The sequence below is a fragment of the Brachypodium distachyon genome, chromosome 3 (genome assembly GCF_000005505.3).
Source record: "Brachypodium distachyon strain Bd21 chromosome 3, Brachypodium_distachyon_v3.0, whole genome shotgun sequence".
Taxonomy (NCBI): domain Eukaryota; kingdom Viridiplantae; phylum Streptophyta; class Magnoliopsida; order Poales; family Poaceae; genus Brachypodium; species Brachypodium distachyon.
In genome coordinates, this window is record NC_016133.3 from 49,489,334 (window position 1) to 49,511,266 (window position 21,933).

The window sequence follows — 21,933 nt, forward strand, 5'->3', positions numbered from 1 at the left end:
TAATTACAGCTTATACTCGAGTACTTAGATTTATCTAATGCACCGATATATGTTTTGAATATAAAAACAGTATAGCTTAAAAAGAAAACATGGTTGGATATTTTTAATCACCTGTAACTTTATTCAAACTGGACATCTATTACAGGCACAAACGTACAATGCTTTGGATCATAAATAGAAAAACTCCAATGTAACCTTTACAAGTAAGAATTATATCGCAATAAAGTCTTCAGAATACATGTTCACTAAGTCTATTAGTAATTTTTTTTTTTGACGAAATGCAGTCGGCACTGCTTTCATTAATTTGGCCCAGGATAATTACTTCTCGATTCGTATCTTTAATCTCTAGTAGGGTCTAGCAACATCGAAGTGGTCGTGCCGGAGTGGTTATCGGGCATGACTAGAAATCATGTGGGCTTTGCCCGCGCAGGTTCGAATCCTGCCGACCACGCGTGTTTTTTCTTTGTTCTACTCTGTAGTCCCATGCATTTTCTTGTCCTGTCAAGCCATCCAGACTTTCGTAAACGTACAGTAACTGATTACATTTCCTCTTCTTTTCTTCAGGCAAATCGCCACAGTACTTTGGTTGTCAATGTAACGGACTGCTCGTATTAAGTAGTCACCTCCCTACGCAGATGGATATCGCACGCAGACGTCAAAGTTGAACACGCTGCATAGATACCATGCATATCCTGGGCCAAATTAATGGTGTATGCAAAACAAAAACACATTAATGTTCGATCCCTTTGCTCGTCCGCACTTATAAATCAAGACATTGCAAATCAACAGGTGCCCATCGAAAATAGAGAACGAGAATTCGCTGGTACTAGGAACATGAAAATCGATTAATTCCCCCTGGCTTTGATTACTCACAGGAGAATTCTCTTGAATCCCCGATGAAGCAGCAGGAGGAGGGGGAGAGCTCCAACCGCGGGCAGCAACTGAGGTGTACATCCATCCCACGCAGACACACACCAGAACATCACCGTGTTTCCTCTCTTGTCTTTTTAAAAATTTTGTTTCTTAATTTTTGTGGGAGTTGAAGGCCATATACAGTAGATCACAGCTAATTAGTATATACTCCCTCCGTTTCTAAATACTTGTCCTGATTTTAGTGCTAATTTGGGCCATGACCATTCATATATGTGCGAAATCGCGTGCTCAGATGTGGCAATTTCGCTTCTGAAAAGAAAAGGATCTGTCGATTTCGGACAGTTTGATGGTGTTCGTCTCGTTTATCCGTGCGTGGCGTTTTCTGATGCAGGAACAACGCGCCGGCGAGGAGGCGCCGGGCGTGGTACGGGCGAGCGCTGGACTGCCTGCACCTGTGGATTCAACCCCACGTGGTGCCGCCGCCGCCGCGGGCGGCCGTGGCGGACCGGAGGCCGCGCTGCTGCTGGCCCTGGGCGCCGTCCTCAGTGAAGGCGGCGGTCGCGAGGGCGGCCGCGCGCTTCTGCTGCGTCCCGGCGTGCTCCTACGAGACCGTCCTGATGGGCGTCCACGTGGACGCCGTGGCGCCGACGCCGACGACCACGAGGAGCAGCGGCCATTCCGTGCGCAACCGGTCCCCCACGGTGGCAGCTCCAACGCCGCCGCCCGCGCGGGAGCACTGGGTGGCGCTGATCAGGGGGCGGCCCACGGTGGCGTACCATGCGGCGAGGCGGCGGATCCTGATGGAGGAGCTGGCCACGCGCCAGAGGGACCAGATGGAGGCCATGGTCGTCGACAGGTGGCTGTCGCGAGGGATGTGGACGCCGCCGGGGGCCAGCAGGCTCTGCCTCATGTCGTTGCCTGATGCTGCTGCTGATGAAGAGTGAAGACGAAGCTGAAGCGAGCGGTTTGTGCGGGCGTAGCTGAAGCTTGAAGGTATATGAAGCTCTCGGTGCGAGCAGTCCCTTCAATTTGGTCCTCTTTAGTTTGGTTGTGTGCTTGTTAGCCCTTGTCTCGCTGTATGGTGGTGCCTTCCGTTGTCAGTGTAACTGCTGTTGTTGTCGCCGTCGCCGTCGCTGTCATGTTATTGCCGTACTAAATTATGTGTGATGCAGAAATAGGGTTAGTGTCGGCCGTTTTAGGAACAAATTATGAGTAGCGACAAAGTGAAGCGTTACTAGGGTTGAGGACTTGGGGTATTTGATTCGTTGTTCATCATTCTGGAAACAGATCCCAGTGATGACAAACTGGGGCGTTATTAGGGTTAGGAATACTCCATTCGGTATCCGACATTATGAAAATAAATTACGAATGGCGACAAACTAAAGCGCTAGTAGGGTTGGGGATATTCCATTCGGAACCAAACATTTTGAAATAAATTACGAGTGATGACAAACTAAACCGTTACTCGGATTCGGATATTCGGTTTGACGACAAACTAAAGCATTACTAGGGTTGAGAATAATCCATTGGTTATCCGACATTTTGGAAATAAACTACGAGTGATGACAAACTAAGCCTTTACTAGGGTTTGGATATTCGGTTCAGTCTCGGTCATTTTGGAAATAAATTAAGTGACGGCAAACTAAAGCGTACTAGGGTTGGGGTGTTCATGTCATAATCATACAGTCTCTTGTGTCACTCCAAGCATTTTATCTGCAATTGTTGCAATGTGTGATTTTGGATGTTCAGTTCATAGAGAATTCAGATTTATCTCTGACCATGCATTCTTTAAGGTGGCTTGGTAACTTGGTGCTCAATTCTTGCTAGAAATGTGTTGCCTGCGTACTCGTTTGCACGGTATCTGTCCAGTTTGTCACCTGAATATCAAAGGCTTTCACTCTGGAGAAAAATACTGCAGTCTAACAATTTTTTATTACGCCTATTAGAATTGCAGACCGAAATCCAGTACTTATTTATTTAATTCAAGTCAGCAAATTGCCAGCAACCAGCAAAGAGGCGCATCGGTGATCGCCTCCTCCCGAAAACTACCCAAGTTGTTTGGACATGAAATACCCAAAATCCAAGATGAAATTTCCAAATCCAGTTCTAGGAAACAAACAGATTGTTTCTCTTAAGAAGATGGAGTTTCCACTCCAGATTTGCACAAAATATAAGTTTGGACGTTTGATAGATTTTAGACCAGCTAACAGAAATTTCACATGTCTTTAACTACTGCATGATCTGAACCCGTGAAAAGACATTGATGCTTCTATGGCTTACAGAGCTCAGTGCGTGTCATCGTGAATTTATACAGAGTTCAGAAAATGGACATCTACACTTCAGGCTGATAGCAAAGCAGAAAACATTTAGAAACCAAAAGGCGCATCTCGTACAGACCCGTGTCAGTAGTTTACACCATTGCATAGAAAATTCAAAAGGTTGGTTCTTGTATTGGCAATTTATACAAAGAATGCCAGAATTGAGTCTCGTTATATTGCAAAAACTCCCAAATGTACATATCAACATCATTTCCATCTCACGATTCAAGTTCTTCTAAAAGAGATATTTTACGGTACTCCGATTACCAACTACAGAGCATGCTGTCAGGATCATTCATCAATTAATATATGCATAATATTCAAACAATCAGAGTCAGATTACAATGAGCAGTTGCTAGATTCTACGATTCTACACACTCTCAATCTACTTGCATCAAAACTCTCCTGTTCTTCTGAATCTCTACTCAGACCAAGATCAAAAAGGAGGGTTACAGATGAGGGACTGCGAGAAGGAGTACATAATCTGCACGCAGCTGGACAAGTCCAAGGAATCGTAGCCCGTCAGCTCCTGCAACTCGGCGTTCCACGGCAAGACGCCCGACGGGTTGAGCGCGAACCTGGCCAGGAAGATGGCCGACGACGCGACGACGGAGGGCAGGAAGCCGACGCAAACGTGGCTGAGCAGCGACTGGTCGGCGATGCGATGCGCCAAGCGCTGGACCCGCAGCTCCTCCTTCCCTTGGCTGAAGTACCTGGTGAAGTGGCCGACGAAGGTATAGGCCGTGGGGCCGCTGATCTGGAACCCGAGCGCCTTCATCATGTCTCGCTCCGTCTCCCTCACCTCCTCGCTCGTCTCCAGCCCGCAGTACCTGGCGATCTCGGCCGTGTTCAGCTTATGCTGGGTGCTCTGGTCCTCGTACTTGGCGGCGGTGAAGACGGCCGTGGCGCCCAGCAGCTGGAACTCGTAAGCGCGGTAGTTCCTCGCGGTCCTCACCGACAGGAACCGGTCGATGCACGCCACGGCGAGGTGGAGCGTGCCGGGGGCGAGATTGTAGTGACGGCCGAGTTTGTCCATCCAGAGGACCAGGGCGCCGCGCGTCAGCGGGCTTATCTTGTCGCCCTGCACCGTCGTCAGGTAGTCCGGCAACGGCCGCTCCCCGGCGTTCTTCTCCATCATCTTCAGGTTGGCGTCAATGTCGTCTTCGTAATCCGGACACAGCCGCCGCCGCGTCTTGGAGTTCTTGGAGTGGCCAATCTTGGGGTCCGGGAGCACGGGCACCTCGACAGCCCGCTGCGCACGGCGAGCGCCCATCGCGGCAGCGTACAGCTCGCATGACGCCCGGGGCTTGACGGTATGCTCGATCTTGGCGTCGGCGGCGTGATGGACAGGGGCGGGAGCGAATTCGACAGGTGGAAGCGAAGGGAGTACAACGCCGATGGAGCGGAGGTATGCGTCAAACACTTCTTGCTGAACGCGGCCGCCGTGTGAGAAGGCGGCGCGGCGGAGCTCCAAGGCGCTGCGATCCATGAAAGCCAGCGATCCCCTGCCGATCGACTTTTGGTTGGGTTCTGAAGGTGGCGTACGTAGTTGCAAGAGGAAAGATGAAGGGAGGGCAGGGCAGGGGTTCTGCATATTTATCAGCGGGGTGCTCGATCATGCCTCCATGGGTTGCTTGGATTGGAACTCGTGTCGCTCTCGTAATGATTTGCCATTCACGACCAAATGTAGGATTCGGATTGAAACCATACGCTAACGGTTTCCACGCGCTTAGCTTAGCTAAGGTGGTTTGTCGTCGTCAAGTTTTCGGATTCGTAAAACTCCGGAGTTGGGCTGCGGCAGAACAACTGCGTGCCTTCTGGCCGGTGCACAAGATTATGGCAAGTTCCTTGGGTGCAAGCTCACGCGGTCACGCGGCACAGAAAGGGGCGAACCAACAGATAAAATTTCCAAATCCATTTCTTGCAAACCAACAGTGTTTTTCTTCCGCTAGAAAAAAACAGATTGTTTTTCTTAAGAAGATGTAGTTTTCTGCTTCCGATGATATGTTGTTTCCTCGCAAACTAACCATGCTTGTAGTTTGCACAAAATACACGTTGGCGAGTTTGATAATTTTAGACCTGCTAATAGAACTTTCACTTGTCTTTAAATCTTGCATGATCTGAACCCCCGTGAAAGAAACATATACCTCTATGGCTTACCGAGATAGGCACGTGTCATCATGAATTCTTTCACAGCTAGTTTGGCACCCATCATTTGGACATAGAATTATAGAATTCATTTTGAATTCAAAAAACAACTTGTTTGGTTGGCAAGGAATTAGCCACTGGAATTCAATCTCAAATTCCTTAGAATCACACTATAACTAGCGTCTCCTGGGCTTTTCTCATGGATCTCCTACGCCACCTCGGTTTTGGTCGTATGTGGTGCGACTTGATCTGTTTGTTGCTCTCCACCTCGAGCACTCAGATTATTATCAATGGTTGTCTTAGTCGTGAGGTGGTTCATCACCGTGGCTTGAGACAGGGTGATCCCTTGTCCCCCATGCTTTTTGTCATCGTGATGGACGCTTTCAACAGCCTCATCCTTGCGGCCTCTCGGGAGCGCCTCCTATCCCAATTCCGCTCCACCACCTTGGGGTGCCTTGCCTCCTTCTACGCGGACGATGTGGTGGCGGCCCAGGGTGGAGAACTGTACCACTTTGCTGGACCTCCTTGAGATCTTTGGTGAGGCCTCCGGCCTTCGCACAAATATTCTCAAGAGTTCGGCTACCCCGATCCGTTGCTCCCCTGAGGAGATTCAGGTCGTCCTTCACTACCTGGCTTGCCCAATGCAGGAGTTCCCGATTCCCTACCTAGGAGCCCCTCTCTCCATCTCTAAGCTCCGCCGCCAGGACTTCCAGCCCCTCTTGGATAAGAGGGATCGCAAGCTTGCTGGCTGGCGTGTCAGGATGCTCTCACGAGGGGGTCGGCTTGTGCTTGTCAAGTTGGTCCTCTCTGCCATCCCTGCGCACACGTTGCTGGCCATCGACACGCCCAAGTGGTTTGGTGATGCCATCAACCGAAAGCAACAGAGTTTCTTCTGGAAATGGCGGACTGACTCTCGGCGGGGCCATTGTGCCGTGGCTTGGGCCAAGGTTTGCCTCCCAATCCGGTTGGGGGGTCTTGGTGTTCGGGATGCCAACCTCGTGAGCATCGCGCTTCAACTTCGATGGCCTTGGCTCCAACGCACCGCGGTTGATAAGCCTTGGGCCTCCTTCCACATCCGGTTTCGGTGGCAAATTCTCTCCCTCTTTCGTGCGGCTTGCTTCTCGATCGTGGGAGACGGTTGTTCTACTTTCTTTTGGACGGACAATTGGCTCGATGGCCGATCGATCGTGTCCCTCGCCCCGGTCGTCTTTGCCGCCGTTGGTCACCGGGCCTCCCGCTCCCGCACTGTGGCAGACGGCCTTGCGGAGAGTGCCTGGATTCAGGACATTTCGGGCCCCCTGAATGCCCAAGGCTTGGCTGAATTCCTCCGCTTGGCTGATTCCCTTGCATCGGTGAACCTCCTTCCCGGTCAGGAGGATGTTCTTCGTTGGACCTGGTCGTCTGCGGGCGTCTACTCTGCTAAATCGGCCTTTCTTCACTTCTATGCCAATCGCCCGAGCTTCGCCCCTTGGTCGCAAATTTGGCAATTTTGGTCGCCCCTGAAGTGTCGTATCTAGGTTTGGCTAGCTTGTGCCAATCGCTGTTGGACAGCGGATCGCCTTGAGCGTCGCAATCTTACCTCCAATGTGCAATGCCCTCTGTGTGATCAGGAGCCGGAAACCATGGCCCATCTTCTCCTCGGCTGCTCCTTTTCGAAGGCGGTTCTCCATGCCGTCTTGTCCAGAGTTGGGGCTCTTTGTTGCTTGCCTCGCCCCTCGGAAAGCCTGGTCAGTTGACTTTCGAATGGGGCTCGTAGGCTCCAGAGGAATGTGAAGGCCGTCAGGACGCTAATCAATCTCTCCCTCTGGCGGATTTGGAAGCTTCGTAACACTTGCGTCTTCGAAGGGGCCTCTCCGGTGGTCGCTCGACTCGTCGAGGATATCTTCGTGGAGGCGGACTTTTGGCGTGCCGCCGGCGCTCGCCGGCTCGACCGCCTCCCCCTTCACTCCCGGCCCCCCGATGCCGGACCTAGCCCTCCTGTGTAGAGGCCTTGAGCCCATCCTGTTTTTTTCTTCTTTTCGCTTTCCTTTCTTTGCTGTTTTTGAGCCTTTTGCTCTCTGGGCCGCCTTTGTACTTGCGCTTCTTGAGCCTTCTTCTTAATGAAAATGACACGCCGCTCGGTGTGTTCGAGAAAAAAAATTCTCTAGAATTGTCTCTCACTCCTCAATTTCATGTGGTAGACAAACATGATTTTTCAACCCGGAATTCAAATTCAACCAAATGAAATCCTATTAAAAATTGGGTTCATTTCATTTTGATCAAATGAACTGAATTCTTGGTTGCCAAACGAGCTGTCAGAGTTATTCAGAAAATGGACATGTACACTTCACGCTGACACAAAGCATAAAACATTCAGAAACCAAAATGCGCAGCCGCTCATTTCGTGTGGACCCGTGTCTGCAGTTTACATTCAGAAACCAAAACCAAACCATCTTGATTCTTGCATTCGCAATTCATACAACATCGGCACCGCCCTTACTCGATGGGGTTGTGGTTGGAGAGGACATCGGCACCGCCCGTCTAGCGTCTGGCAATTGCGCCGTGTCCTGACGTACACGATTAACATGACCGGTCTAGTACTAGTATTTGCCCAACCCTTGGATAAATTATTATTAATACTGTCTCTGTTACTATAAACAAGTCTAACTTTGTAATAAATCAAACTTTTTAAAGTGATCAAGTTTGTATAGATTCTTATACATATCGACGTCACTACAAATCTAAGACTTGTTCAAAGTTTAATAAGTTTGACACTGTACAAATCTAAGACTTGTTACATTTTGGAACAGTAAGAGTATGTCGCTATCGAGCCGATCTCGATGGTGTTTTTGGCACCTCTGTTAGAAATCTCGCCAGGAGCTCTCTGACTCACACACGAAGTAGTCAAGGGACTCAGTAATTTTGCGTAGCGTACGACTTGCTACTTTTCTTCTTTCTCCTTTATTTATACCAGCCGTTACATCTCAACAGAACTGGTTCACGATTAGCTACAAAACCGGCAGCAATGCGTCGCCTACTGGAGTGCCATCCCATGCCGCTAACACACTGCCGAACTACATGCAACGATAAGCAAAGTCTACGCTAGATCGAGTCCACAACGTGAACAGAACTCACGCTACGTGGCCGTTTTATTTGCTAACTGAAAACAGAAAAGATACTCTCGAAGCTCACCCATATCGCATGCGCTCCGAGTTTCTCGCTGCGGCCAGGATCCCTCAGTAGTGCCTCGGCAGGTTTAAGTCCTGGCCAACAAATCTCCCCCTAAACCTGACGAGGGATGATCTCCACGAAACCAAGCTTCAGTCTCATCTCCACGAACTTGACTTTGCCCAGTGCCTTGGTGAGGATATCAGCTAGCTGTCCGTCAGTGCCAATGTGGTCGACTTCCACCATGCCATCCTCAATACATGAGCGGATATAGTGAAAACGAGTATCGATATGCTTACTCCGCTCGTGGTGAACCGGGTTCTTGCTGAGAGCAATCGCCGATTTGTTGTCGACGTGCAACTTCACTGGACTTGGTGCAGCGCCGAGCAACTCTCCCGGGAGCCTTGCCATCCAGACTCCATGACACGCAGCCGACACCGCTGCAATGTATTCTGCCTCACAAGACGAAAGAGCAACTACCCTTTGCTTCTGCGACGTCCATGACACAACGTTGGAGTTCAGCAAAAATGCCACTCCACTTGTGCTCTTGCGATCATCAAGATCCCCAGCAAGATCACTATCACTGAACCCAACAAGCTCAGCCTTTTGTGCACCACCATACTTATAACAACAGCCGTACCTGATGGTGCCACTGACATAACGCAGAATTTGCTTGACAGCAGCCCAGTGCTGCCCGTTTGGAGCTTCCATGAAACCTGCTCACGATGCCGACTGCAAAGGTGATGTCTGGCCTCGTGTTGCATAAGTATCGCAGGCTCCCAACAATGCTCCTATACCGTGTGGCGTCCACGGCATCTCCTGAACCTGCCTTCGTCAGTTTCAGCCGGTTCTCAATGCGTATGCTGCAGGTGTTGCACCCCTTCATTCCTGATGATTCCAAGATCTTCTCAGCATATGCACCTTGACAGAGAGTGATCGTGCCTCCAGCTTGCACAACCTTGATCCCAAGGTAGTAACTCAAGAGACCAAGATCACTCATCTCGAACTTGAGCTTCAGCTCTGTCTTGAACACCTCGATATCTTCAGTGCTTGAGCCGTTGATTATCAGATCATCAACGTACACGCCAACAATGAGTACTGACTCACCAGAGCTCTTGTACACTGCATGCTCGTTTGGGCTGCGTGTGAAATCAAGTGACAGCAGCGTCGTGTCCAACTTTGAGTTCCATGCCCTCGGTGCCTGGCACAATCCATAGAGTGCCTTGACCAGCTTCAGCACTTTTCCTTGACGCTCATCATCAACAAAACCAGGTGGCTGGTGTACATACACCTCCTCCATGAGTTCACCGTTCAAGAACGCTGACTTGACGTCCATGTGATGCACCTGCCAACCATGGTGAGCTGCCATCGCCAAGAGGAGCCTCACTGTCTCCATTCGTGCCACAGGCGCAAAGACTTCATCATAGTCAATGCCCTGCCATTGAGCATAGCCCTTCGCTACAAGGCGGGCTTTGTGCTTCACCACATTGCCGGTTGGGTTCTTCTTCACCTTGAACACTCACTTCAGGCCTATTGCCTTGTGCCCCTTCGGGAGATCAGCAAACTCCCACGTGCCATTGCTTTGGATCGAATCCAACTCATCCATCATGGCCTGTTTCCAGCAGCTTTCATCAAGTGCATCGGCCACTGTTTCAGGCTCCTCAACAGCTGCAAGACACACATCATTAGGCATCTCGTTGTCGACGTCGAGGATCATAACGTAGTCGTCGTCGTATCTGCGGTTCGGCTTGAAGACGCCCGCTTGCGCCCTCGTGACCACCGTGTGCGTTGGTGGCGCCACAGATGCTGCCGGCGTGGCAGACGTGGCAGACGCGGCACGCTGATTTTCTGCCGCGGCAGGCGTTGCGGCAGGTGTTGGTGAAGCATTTTCTGCCGCGGTAGCTCCTGCCGCCGCAGGTTCTGTCGCCGTAGGCCGTGGCTCGTGGACGACGCGCACCGTGTGGACGTAGTGGTCGACGACGAAGTTGGCCGGAGCCTGGGCATTGCCGGAGTTGTCCCAGTCCCAGCGAGCATGCCACCAAACACACGCAAATAGCTAACATCTGGCTTATAACCGTGCCATACCTCAAACGGGGTTTTGCCCTCTACTGATTTCGTCGGCGATCTGTTCAGGAGGTAGACAGCTGTGGTGACAGCCTCCCCCCAGAACCGAGCAGGGACGCTCTTGGCCTTCATCAAGCTCCTTGCCGTGGCGACGATCGTCTGGTTCCGGCGTTCCACGACGCCGTTTTGCTGCGGGGAGTAGGCCGCCGTGAGCTGGCGGCCAATGCCTTCGTCGGCGCAGTACGTGGCGAACGTGGCCACGGTAAACTCCCCGCCGCGATCGGTGCGCAGCATTCGCAGCTTGCGCCCGGTCTCCACTTCCACTCCGGCGCGGAAACGGACGATGGCGGCAGCAGCTTCATCCTTCGTCGTGAGGAGCTGCAGCCACATATACCTGCTCTGGTCATCAACAAGCAGTAGGAAATAGCGCCGCCCGGCTGGTGTCGCCGGCGTGATGGGGCCACAAAGATCCCCATGCACCAAGTCCAGCAGGCCCGTGGCACGTCTCTTGGCCTGCTGTGGGAACGACGAGCGTCGTTGCTTGCCGACGAGGCAGCCGTCGCAGACCTGATCGATGTGGTCCACGAACGGTAGCCCGCGCACCATCTCCTGTCGGTGCAGCTTGCGCAGGACGTCGAAGTTGAGGTGGCCGAAGCATGCCACCTCCAGGCGTCTTCGTCATGGCGCGCCGAGAGGCAGACCGGCTGGGACACGCCCAGCTTGATCACGTACAGGCGGTTCTTGGCTCGCGGCACCTTGGCGAGTAGTTGACGGCGACGATCCCGGAGTCGCAGCATGCCGTTTTCGATGAGCGTTTGGCAGCCATTCTCGTCGAGCTGGCCAAGACTCACGATGTTGCTTCGCAGCTTGGGGATGAAGTACAGATCCGTGAGTGCCCGGTGCTCCCCGCTTCGACAGGAGAACAAGATCGTCCCCCGTCCTTTGATCTCGACGACCGATCCATCCCCGAACTTCACCGTGCCGGTGACCGCCGTGTTTAGCTCGGCGAAGACAGACACATGGCCTGTCATGTGGTTGCTGGCCCCCGTGTCCAGGTACCACGAGTCGTCGCAGAGCGTCTCCTTCGTGAGAAAGACACGTTCCTCAACGAACGACACACGCTCGGAGTCACGCACCGCCAGCGTCGTCTGCACGTTGACGCGCGCCGCAAGTTCCGGCGTCTCCGCCGTGGTGGCCATGAGTAGCGTGGGTGCATCGTCGTCACTCAGAGTGCATCCACGCGCCAGCATCAGTGCCGGCTCATCGTCGTCCACCTTGGCCAGGTTTGCACGCTGCCCTTTGCGTTCGCCCTCCTTGCAGTCCCTTGAGATGTGGCCTGCATATTTGTTACAGTTGTAACATTTAACCTGCGACATGTCGCGCTCACCATCACGTGCTTCGCGGTGTCGCTGTCGTGCGCCCGCGGCCGCTGCTTGCCGTGGCGCTTGCCCTTGTTGCTGCTGGACCCGGAGCCTTGCTCGGCGTCCTTGTACTTCCCGCGCGCACGCCACTCCTCCTCCGTGAGAAGCAGCTGGCTGCCGGACGCGCCTCCCCCGTCGCCGGAGTGGCGCTCGTCTGATGACCGCAGCCGCCCGAACAGCTCCTTCACGGAGAGCTCGTCCAGGTCCAGCAGCGTCTCGATCGAGCAGACCATATTGGCATACCTGCCCGGCACGACGCGTAGGATCTTGTGGACGACGCGCCCTTCCTCCATCTCGTCGCCGAGGGACCGCAGGTTGTAGACGAGGGTGGTGATGCGCATGCCGAAGGAGTCGAGCGTCTCCCCATCGTGGAATGTCATCTTCTCGAACTCAGTGCGCAGGCGTTGTGCCGTCGCTTCGCCCACTCGGTTTGAGCCCATCCTCATCACCTTGACGGCCTCCCATGCCTCGTGTGCTGACTCCTTTGCCACCAGGACGGGCTTCATCTCCGGCGGCACGGCCCGGAGCAGCGCTGCCAGAGCCGACATGTCGTCGCGGTCCGACACCATGTCCACAGCGAGCATGGCCTCCCAGAGACCTTGGGCGCGCAGGATGATCTGCATGTGCGCAGCCCACTGGAAGTAGTTGGTGGTGGTGAGCTCGGGGTAGACCACTGATCTGCCGCCGTGTCCAGACTCCCGGATCACCCGCTCGTGGACGACCACCTCGTTGGCGCCCCTTCTCGTCCTGCTCCGCCCACGGCTGGCGTCTCGTGGCTGTGGGCGTTGCCGCGGCGGCGTGCGGGACGGCGATCCGGACTGGCCGGACGGGCGCTGGCTAGCTGCCTTGCTCCCGGCCATCTCTCCTCTCCAGCGATCTCACGTTTGTGGCTCTGATAGCACTGTTAGAAATCTCGCCAGGAGCTCTCTCACTCACACACGAAGTAGTCAAGGGACTCAGTAATTTTGCGCAGCGTACGACTTGCTACGTTTCTTCTTTCTCCTTTATTTATACCAGCCGTTGCATCTCAACAGAACTGGTTCACGATTAGCTACAAAACCGGCAGTAATGCGTCGCCTACTGGACGTGCCATCCCACGCCGCTAACACCCTGCGAACTACATGCAACGATAAGCAAAGTCTACGCTAGATAGAATCCACGACGTGAACAGAACTCACGCTACGTGGCTGTTTTATTTGCTAACTGAAAACAGAAAAGATACTCCAAAAGCTCACCCATATCGCATGCGCTACGAGTTTCTCGCTGCGGCCAGGATCCCTCGGCAGTGCCTCGGCAGGTTTAAGTCCTGGCCAACAACCTACACACTGGCTATTTTGACTGCACCTGGAGCTAACGAATTCAACTCAAGGCCATATCTAGTGCTATACATGCAACAAACCGGTGCAGCGACAGGCGTGGCGTTACTCCATCACACAAATGCACGCCAGGCATGGAGGGACAGAGCAATAGTACTGCAGACTGAAGAAAATCGAAAAGATGGTGAGCATATTTACCTCCTCAAGATTAAGCACCTCCAAGATTCGAGATCAGACACAAGAATTAATTGAAGCTCAATGCATAGTTCCATGGAGGAATTCTGAAGGCAGTGAGAGCATCCACAGAAACACTGCAGGATTAAAGTCTCCAAGATCCAAGATCAAGACAAGAAAACAAAGTGCATGCGTGAGTAAATCCTACTCCAGGTGGCAAAATCTCCTAAGGTAAACACGTTCCCAGGGAAGCTCTACGAAAGTAAGTGGAACTACTCGTTTGTAAGCATGGTATTATCATCCTACATTGTAACTTTGTAGGCATGGTATTATCATCCAACCCAGGAGCTCTCTCTTGTCGATCAAAACTCAAAGCCCTCTCGGGTCAAGACAAAGGCAGAAGGGATTCTTCCTCTGTGGCGCCGCCACTGGACCCCTTATCCTCTTCTTCCTTGACCTCCGTAATCTCTGTCACGCAGGTGTCAGCCCTGGCTTTAGCGCCTGCGCCGCCGGCACTAATTGCTGGGATGGGATTGGTGCTACTGCTGGGAATGAAAGCGGGGTCGACCACGGGGACGTTGCCGGCTGGAGGAGGAACCACGTGGACGTCGCTGGCTGGAGGAGGAACCCTGGGGGCGTGCTTGAACTGAACCAGTATCATGGTCATGTTGTCTTGCGTCCTCATGCAAATATCAATAAGTAACTCACAAATGAAACGCAGATCTCTAATCCCCTGCATTTATCACAGCATATATATACCATGTCAAATTGTCAAGGCAACATGAATAACAATTCTATGTACAGATGCATAAAATTCAAACACATGCTATTTCTTATATGCTCTTCAAACGAAGGCTTTTGGGTACTTCCTCCGTTCCATAATTCTTGTCGAAATATTACATGTATCTAGACGTTTTTTTAGAAATAGATACATCCATTTTTAGGCAAAGTTGAGATAAGAATTATGGAACGGAGGGAGTATTAATCAACTGTCAAATAGCCCAGCAGAGTACTGAATGTTAATACAGTTAGAGCAGATATATTCTACAATCCTCCGTCACATAAAAATTTCTTCATCCGGTCGAGTATTACTTTGAATGTAGAACTCTCATCACAAGAAGAGAAAGAATGAGTGAAAAAACTCACGGAATTCAACTGCTTGTGTACAAAATCAACCGCACCCTGACTTGAAACGTAATCCCTGAAGGCAGGGAAGAACAGAGGCGTGTAGTTGAAGTATAGTAATATGAATTAATTTATAAAAGTATAAAAAATAAGACTCGATGGGTACTAGTGGGCTGCACATTGTGGCAAGTTGAGTTTATTCTGTTATTAGTTTTAGCATATGCTCCCAGGCCCAGCTGAGCAGATTACTACAGGCAAAATATATATTGTTCCACAAATTAATACAATCCCTATCTGTGTTAATTCTCATGGAGTGACAATTTAGTAAACAGGCTCTTTCAAGATGAATCAAACATATGAGGCTACCATTCAATCAGCCATGTAAACAGATATGAAACCATAGAATTTTAATGTCTTTTAGTAATTATCTGAACACCTAGATTCAATGGTGGAGCCAAGGTTGCATATACCTTGTAAGTTGTAACTACTTATTTTATCAATACATATACACTGTTGGAGCCTCTCCTACAGTTTTCAGTCAAACAATTATCTGAACTCCATGAAGCACTAGCTAATGTAAGCACTGGCACATGCTCCTCTTTTCAGTAACTTTGAACTACAAACTTGACATCCTAGTACAAGAAACCATACCAAAATGAACTACACAGGCGATGAAGTAGCTTGGACTTAGAATATACCAGTCCAGACCACATCGACTTTACTGAACCATAATGTAAAGACCGATCTGGACAAGTTCTACTGTCCTAAGACTAAATAAGCATGCAACATAATTGCCCTTTTTTAGTAGATTCATTCTGGATGAAATTTTCTACTTAAAAGTACAATGATATAGAGCGTGGTTTTAGTACAAGGAAACCAGTTCTTCATTTTTAGCAGAGGAAATACCAGAGGCCGTCGCTTGCTATAACAAGAAACTCGGTATCATCAGTAATGTCCACCTAGCCAAAAAGGGAAATTTCCATCAAAACACACCCGTGTAAAAACGCTTATATTCCACCAACACAACTAAATTAGAAACTTACAGTCATAATGTCAGGACTACATGTCACCATTTGTTCTTCAGGAGTCAAATCTTTGTTCCTCTTTAACTGAAAAGACCCTGAAATGTAAGTAGGCAAAATGTCAAGAACAATGAGATAGAACGTATGCAAGTATGCAACCAACCAAAAGGAAATCAGATAAGACTATACCAATAGATCTGGACACGGCTAAGATTCCATTAACACGATGGACTCCCAATCGCGTTCCAACTATTACTCCAAGCAACATCTTAGGTAACTTACTCCTGCTAATTTTTCCTCCTGCCTTTACAATTCTCTCACGTTCAGCCGCCAGGGTTGGTTTGTGGTCGGTCGATAAATCAATCGCCTGTGGATAAATATAAATAAGAAGGAATTTAGTCACCACTTGAGTGCATTTTTTATGACAAAAGAGCAGGACAATTAGGCAACATCCAGCCAGATATTTGACAAGAAAACAGTCACTATACCTGACCATCCCTTGAGAGCACGCAACGAGAATTACCAACATTCCCAACAATGATCTGGTTTCCTCTAATGAGAACCACGCAGGCTGTGCTTCCTTCCGTATCAGGGGTTCCCTGAAAAGAAAATTTCCAAACTGAATTACATAAATCTTATGGAAGAAAAGCTATCAAGAAACAAGCAGCTAGAGACACAAGGAGAAAAACCTTTTTCTGTGTGCCTTTCGATAAAAGAAGCAAACGATTGTAAGAATCAAATGATGAATTCGAGCACCTGAAGATAGTTATTTCTCACGTGATACCTTAATTTCAGTAGTATTATAACAACCAAGGTGCAATGGGAAAAGGAGCATTTGACCTCCAACACAGTAAATCAGACACTCAACATAAAAACTAATTGGGTCAAGGTGTTACATAATTCACACTCTAATCGAGCTCCTCGTGTTCATTTTTACAGAAAATAAATAGTATGCATATTATGCAAGAGCTACGATCTTGATTAACTTCTTGGAAAGCTTAATCCTAAAGAAGAATAATCACACTTCAGGGGAACCAACCTTATCACAAGCAGGAGGCTTCAGACAGTTAAGCAAATTGAAGGCCTTAACAAGAGGGGGCTTAAATGCCTCCCTCCACCCATCCAATTGTTGCAACTGCTCGTCAATTCTATAAAAATTAAGCGGGACCAATTGTTACAGATATCATATTTAAGAGAACAAAGTACAGCTATGAAAATGGGTGTAACATTGGCCCATTCACCTTTCACTACTAAAAAAAATAAAAGAAGTTAAGTAGCCTAAGATTTAGAGTGCACAATTTAGTTATCGGCAAGATAACCTGAAAAAGGTCCTCTCCACTGCATGAGCCAGATTGTTGTGGTAATCTTCATGGTGCATAAGCTCAATATGAAATTGGCTCGCACAATACAATGCTACATTAGCGCCTGAACAGAAAATAGATAGTTCAGTCTGGCAATCTCATATATCAGAACAAGAAGGTGGAATCAATAAAATGTGCACATGAGTTTATATTTCAAAAGATTGTGATGAAGGTTGCTCGAAAAAAAGAATGTGATGAAGACCACTAGGCACTAGCTGAACATCCCTTCAATAGGTATTACTGGAAAGAAATCATACTCAACATAGTGCTAATATACACCCCTCACGAATTAATTTTTTGCACAATTCGTATTTCCTCTCCAGTATCTCAGTACAGCCCATCGATCACTTAAGTTGATCATATATGTTGAATTGTGGCAACATTAAAGAATTGTTCATAGAATTGCAGCTGAAAATTACGACATAAATAGTACTCCCTCCGATCCATAATAAGTGTCGCTGATTTAGTGCATAACTAGTATTTATTTATTTTTGGAAGAAAAATAGTAACTGCTCAAAGCATATGATTAATAAGGTAATACATACACATACATGATATGTATTTTCTAGAGAACTATGAATTCTAAGATATTTTAATCAAAGCCTGAAGTGGCCAGTTATGCACTTAGCTGAAAGGTTTAAATTTGTTGTAACAACATCAGAATGAAGATCAAACCTGCATGGCCATCATAAACAGCAAAGAATGATGTGGACTTGGAATCATGAAGATCTAGGATAGCTGCATGCTAAAAACAATAAGGGAAAAATCAAGCCTAGAAAATTCAGCGCAATTGCTTGCAAGTCGAACATATCGTTTTGTAGAACGTCTCATTAATCACTGCAACATTACTTACAGCATCTTCCATGTACGGACGCCATCCTTGCATAGATGACACAGCATACTTGATTCTGTCATTCTCTTGTCTGACACTAAGCTTAGATGTTACTGGCAGGCTCCGAGACCGAGATTGACCCATAGCAGGGTTTGCTTTCCTGAAAGATTTTAATATGAATACAAAAGGTTGACATATAAAGAACGATATCTAGGAGAAGAGGTAACTGAGTGTACTGACACTGCATTACAGATTGCCATATAGCAGAAAACTTAAAAACAGAGTTAAATAGCTCCATCCTGTAACTGCATGTAGACTACTAGAACTACGCTTCAGAAAGGCAGGCATAGATATGACACTATTTGCAGAACTTGGAGCATTTCAATAGCAGGGTGTAAGGCTCATGCTTGGATTAGGGTCTCTGGGTGCATTATGGGATGCTTAGATGCTTATATAATATGATGAGAATGCATTTTTTCAGGTGAACAATTAATTGGAACACAGGCTTAGCACCAAAGATCTTACACAAAAAATCAAACCAAAATCGAATTAACGTTTTAATTTGAATGAAATACATACAAGCTTCATAAACTCGGATCATTGCATCAAACTCCACTAGGAGAATACATGAGAAGCAAACAGCTAAAATGGGCAATATAAGCAAAAATGCACGATCTCATTTTGTAAGGACGACCACTCAATTTAAACAACAAAGCAACTTAATTAGCACTAAGGAAGAAGAACTCAATTCCTATTTAATTTCGACGATGCGCTACACATACTTTTGCCAGTAACAAACTACTTGATGAACAGTACGGGAATGTAGTCGGTCGGGAAGAAGAAGCCAAACATTGACGAATAAATGGAGTTCATCTAAAAAAACGAAAAAATGGAAACCCTTCTGTATGAAAAGGATGAAAAGGCACGAGACACGGAGATGGATTAAGAGCATTAATTAGCAAGGCACATTAATGTGCACTCATCAGCAGGGACGAACAGCTCGCAAATTCGCATGAAAATCGGCAACAAGAAGTATGAAGGAACATATGGTGCAAATCCACACGTCGTGGAGAGGGCCGGGAACATGCACACATGCAGAAATTGCCATTTCTGGGCACCAAACCAAAACAGGAAATAAAGTAGAAGAACATGCCATTCAGAGAAGCGAAACCAGCAGAGAATGAAATATCGTCGAGTTGACATGCACATATCCTGAACAACAGTAAGATGCGCCAACAAAAACCGATGACAAGATCAAGATCATTCTTATCTGAGAAGAGGACAGGGTCATACGAACAGAGATCACGAACTGCAGCGAAATCGAAAAATTGAACAGCAGCAACGGGAACGAAAGCAACAACACGCGAGGCAGGAATCGAAGAGGGAACAGAGATCACCACGGAGTCTCAGTGCTCGACTACCCGTTAACCTCCTCGTCGATCCTCCTCCAAGGAAACCACCACCGAATGCACGAGCAAAAACAGCAGGAGCAGCAGCAGAAACCGACGCAAAAAGCACGAACACGAGACAGGGATCGAAGAGCGATCAAAACAACCCCGCAAAATGGTCCCCGGTTCAAGCATATTAACACACCGTGCTCTGCTCGATCAGCAGCGAGAAGAATCGAGAACAGAAACAGCGCCGCATCACCAACGACAAACAACAGCACACGCACGGATGCAGCAAAGCATGGATGATGAGAGGCAAGACAGGAAGAAGAAGAAGAAGAAGAGGATGAATCTCACGGCGTTTTGGTTGGGAGCGAAGGAAACGAAGAGAGGAGAGGAGACGGGGAGCGGGAGGGGAGAAGAGGGATCACGTCACCTTTCCTCCGCTGCTCCGGGGGAGAATCAAAAGCGGTTGCGGTAGTGCAGAGTTTGCATGCAGTGCAGCCGCAAATAAACAGCTTGCCTTGCCTGGCAGGCGGAAGCTCTCGTTTCCCTTGCCACCGGCGCGTCCCGTGCCGTCGGATCTCTATCAGCGCCTGACGTGGCAGATCCGACGGTCCTGAGCGCGCCCATTGTGCGAATCGTGCCCCTGGGTTTCAGGGAATGACACTGGCCGTCCGATGCGGAGGGGTCCACAAGTACGGCCCTGATGCGCAGCATATCCCCACGCGTGACGTGTCCTCTCCCGCTTGCCGCCGCCGCCGCCGCGCAGTTCCGCCGTGGTACGCCTCACGCCACCGCGGGAGACGGTTTCTTCGCGGCAGCCGCATTGGTCGGCGGCGCCCGGCCCCCAATGGCGAATCCACTGCGAATCGCGGGCGGCGGAGGCGAGATGAGCTGGACTCCACGAATCCCGCGCTTGCTGTCGGCTCCAGCGCCCCCTGTGGCTCCCTCCCGTGAAGATTTCTCCTCCGGCGACCTCCCTCCTCTGAGTCCCAGCGCACCGACTCGGCCACGGAACTCCCCCGGCCCCGAGTAGCCACGATGCGTACGGGGTACCGGCACCGGAGAACTGGAGAAGACGAACTCGCACCATTTTCTGTTCTTTTTTTATCCAGGACTAAACCAGATGGTGCGGCCCGTGTGGTGAGTCTGGTGACTGCCTGACTGCTCTCGTGTGGTGAGTCCAACGGAGAATTGGGCCGTGATGGTCTCGTGCTTCCGTTGCAGTTCCAGTCTAGTCTACGGTCATGTACAATGGTTGATAAGGCAGCCTTTTCTTACGTATTTCACGTCATTTAAAAAAAACATTATCGTACAATAGGTCATCTCTTATTGTCTTATCTTACAATTAACGGTTAGATGAATAAAAATAAATAAATGTTAATAAAAGGTGAAATCTAGTACAACGGGGAATTTGCCTTATCCTTATTATGAAGATATTATCTTTTAATTAAGAGAAGGCTCGTGCTTTTTTTAATTTCTTTCTCTTCCACGTCAGATTTTATTTTATGTGGCATTGCTAAGAAAAGGCTGACATCACCCATTTTACACGCACTAAACGCGTTCGTGAACCGCTTTGGCGTTCTCTCAGGCTCTCCCTGGTTCCTAACTACCGGCCCACGCTCTCTATTTCGTCAACCGTGACTCACACCTTTCACTCTCTAGGTTTTTTGCTGCAGCTTCATTCAAACTGTCCAATACTGCCTCACCGTTGTCTTTGTCTCGTGATCAACAAGTCTGTTTTTTTAGATGTTCATGATATTATCTACATCCCGTATTCTGTGAGTTGAATAAAAGATCCATTTTCTCCTGAAAAAACTTGTGATTATTGCCTTCTCAAAAAAAAAAAGGTATACTCATTGTTGGGCCTAGGCTCACAGCGATTGTCATTTCTAGTGTTCTTGCAAAAAAAAGAGTGTCTCATTTCCGGTGGTTATGTGGATTGCTTCCCACACATGGCCGTTGGGTGAGACGTGAGACCAAACCTAGCCGATACGAGAATCGAAACACAACAGATGGGAGTTGGCCTGTTTTGTGTGGTTTCAGTGTCTGCAAAAAAGATACAGGTGGTACCGTGTGAAAATAAAGGTTTTTTTTATTTTAGTTTTTGTTTTCATTTAGCCATCAACAGTCTACTCCATAGATCCCGGTTATCTTGGTTTTCCATAGTTTTTTTCAGCGAACTCTCGCGTTCACATGAACCGTCGGACTCTCGGCTCATCCAATGAGCAATGAGTGAGATATCTCCTTGAGAGAGGAGAAGAAGAAAACCCTAGCCCTTGCCTTCCCAACAGTGAGTTTTCCCTTGGTGGGAGTAGAAAGGAAGAGTGAGAGTAGCATACACATAACGAAAGAAAGGACAGAAGATAGAAAGAAAAACTATGTTAAGGTTGGTGGCTTCGTGTTGATCTTCACCAAACTTGTTCATTGGAGGCTAAAAAATTGTTGGAACGGCTTCAAAATTAGTGAGTTCGTTCCACAGGCCTTCGATCTGGTCAATTGGTTTTTAGATTATCGATCTCACCAGTTGGTTTATGGATTAAGTGGTTAGAGCACCGGATTGGAGAGTGGTTTCGTCAGTTCTGTTTTGCTGGAAATTCACAGGCACTCAACCTTGGGATATGGACAGTTTGAGGGGTCAAACCTTGTCGAGTTGAGATGGAATTTGGACAGAGTGTTTAGAACTCTCGGTACTACATATCTGTCAAGTTTCATGCAATTTGAATCAGCATTATATGAAT

General features: G+C 48.8%; 2 protein-coding genes and 1 non-coding gene across 4 annotated transcripts; 1 reads left to right on the forward strand and 2 right to left on the reverse strand.

The window, feature by feature from the left end:
* Positions 1 to 369: 369 nt before the first annotated feature.
* TRNAS-AGA lies at positions 370 to 451 on the forward strand. The gene has a single exon. It is a non-coding gene; the product is annotated as a tRNA-Ser (tRNA).
* Positions 452 to 3,627: 3,176 nt separating this feature from the next.
* LOC100831752 (cyclin-F2-2) lies at positions 3,628 to 4,680 on the reverse strand. Its single transcript, XM_003572651.1, has one exon. It carries the CDS (start codon positions 4,678 to 4,680, stop codon positions 3,628 to 3,630), a length of 1,053 nt encoding a protein of 350 aa, XP_003572699.1.
* Positions 4,681 to 13,527: 8,847 nt separating this feature from the next.
* On the reverse strand, positions 13,528 to 20,373 carry LOC100832055 (probable protein phosphatase 2C 16). 2 transcript variants are annotated; one of them, XM_024460521.1, is made up of 11 exons: positions 19,626 to 20,373; positions 17,823 to 17,961; positions 17,645 to 17,714; positions 16,928 to 17,033; positions 16,648 to 16,756; positions 16,097 to 16,207; positions 15,798 to 15,975; positions 15,630 to 15,706; positions 15,493 to 15,545; positions 14,608 to 14,662; positions 13,528 to 14,194 (listed from the first exon to the last, which is right to left on the reverse strand). In XM_024460521.1, exons 2-11 carry the CDS (start codon positions 17,943 to 17,945, stop codon positions 13,847 to 13,849), a joined length of 1,230 nt encoding a protein of 409 aa, XP_024316289.1. In that variant the 5' UTR covers positions 17,946 to 17,961; positions 19,626 to 20,373; the 3' UTR covers positions 13,528 to 13,846. The 2 variants fall into 2 exon arrangements, with proteins under 2 accessions (XP_024316289.1, XP_024316290.1); XM_024460522.1 differs by lacking the exon at positions 14,608 to 14,662 and having other exon boundaries at positions 14,007 to 14,194; positions 19,626 to 20,372.
* Between the last annotated feature and the right edge of the window lie 1,560 nt (positions 20,374 to 21,933).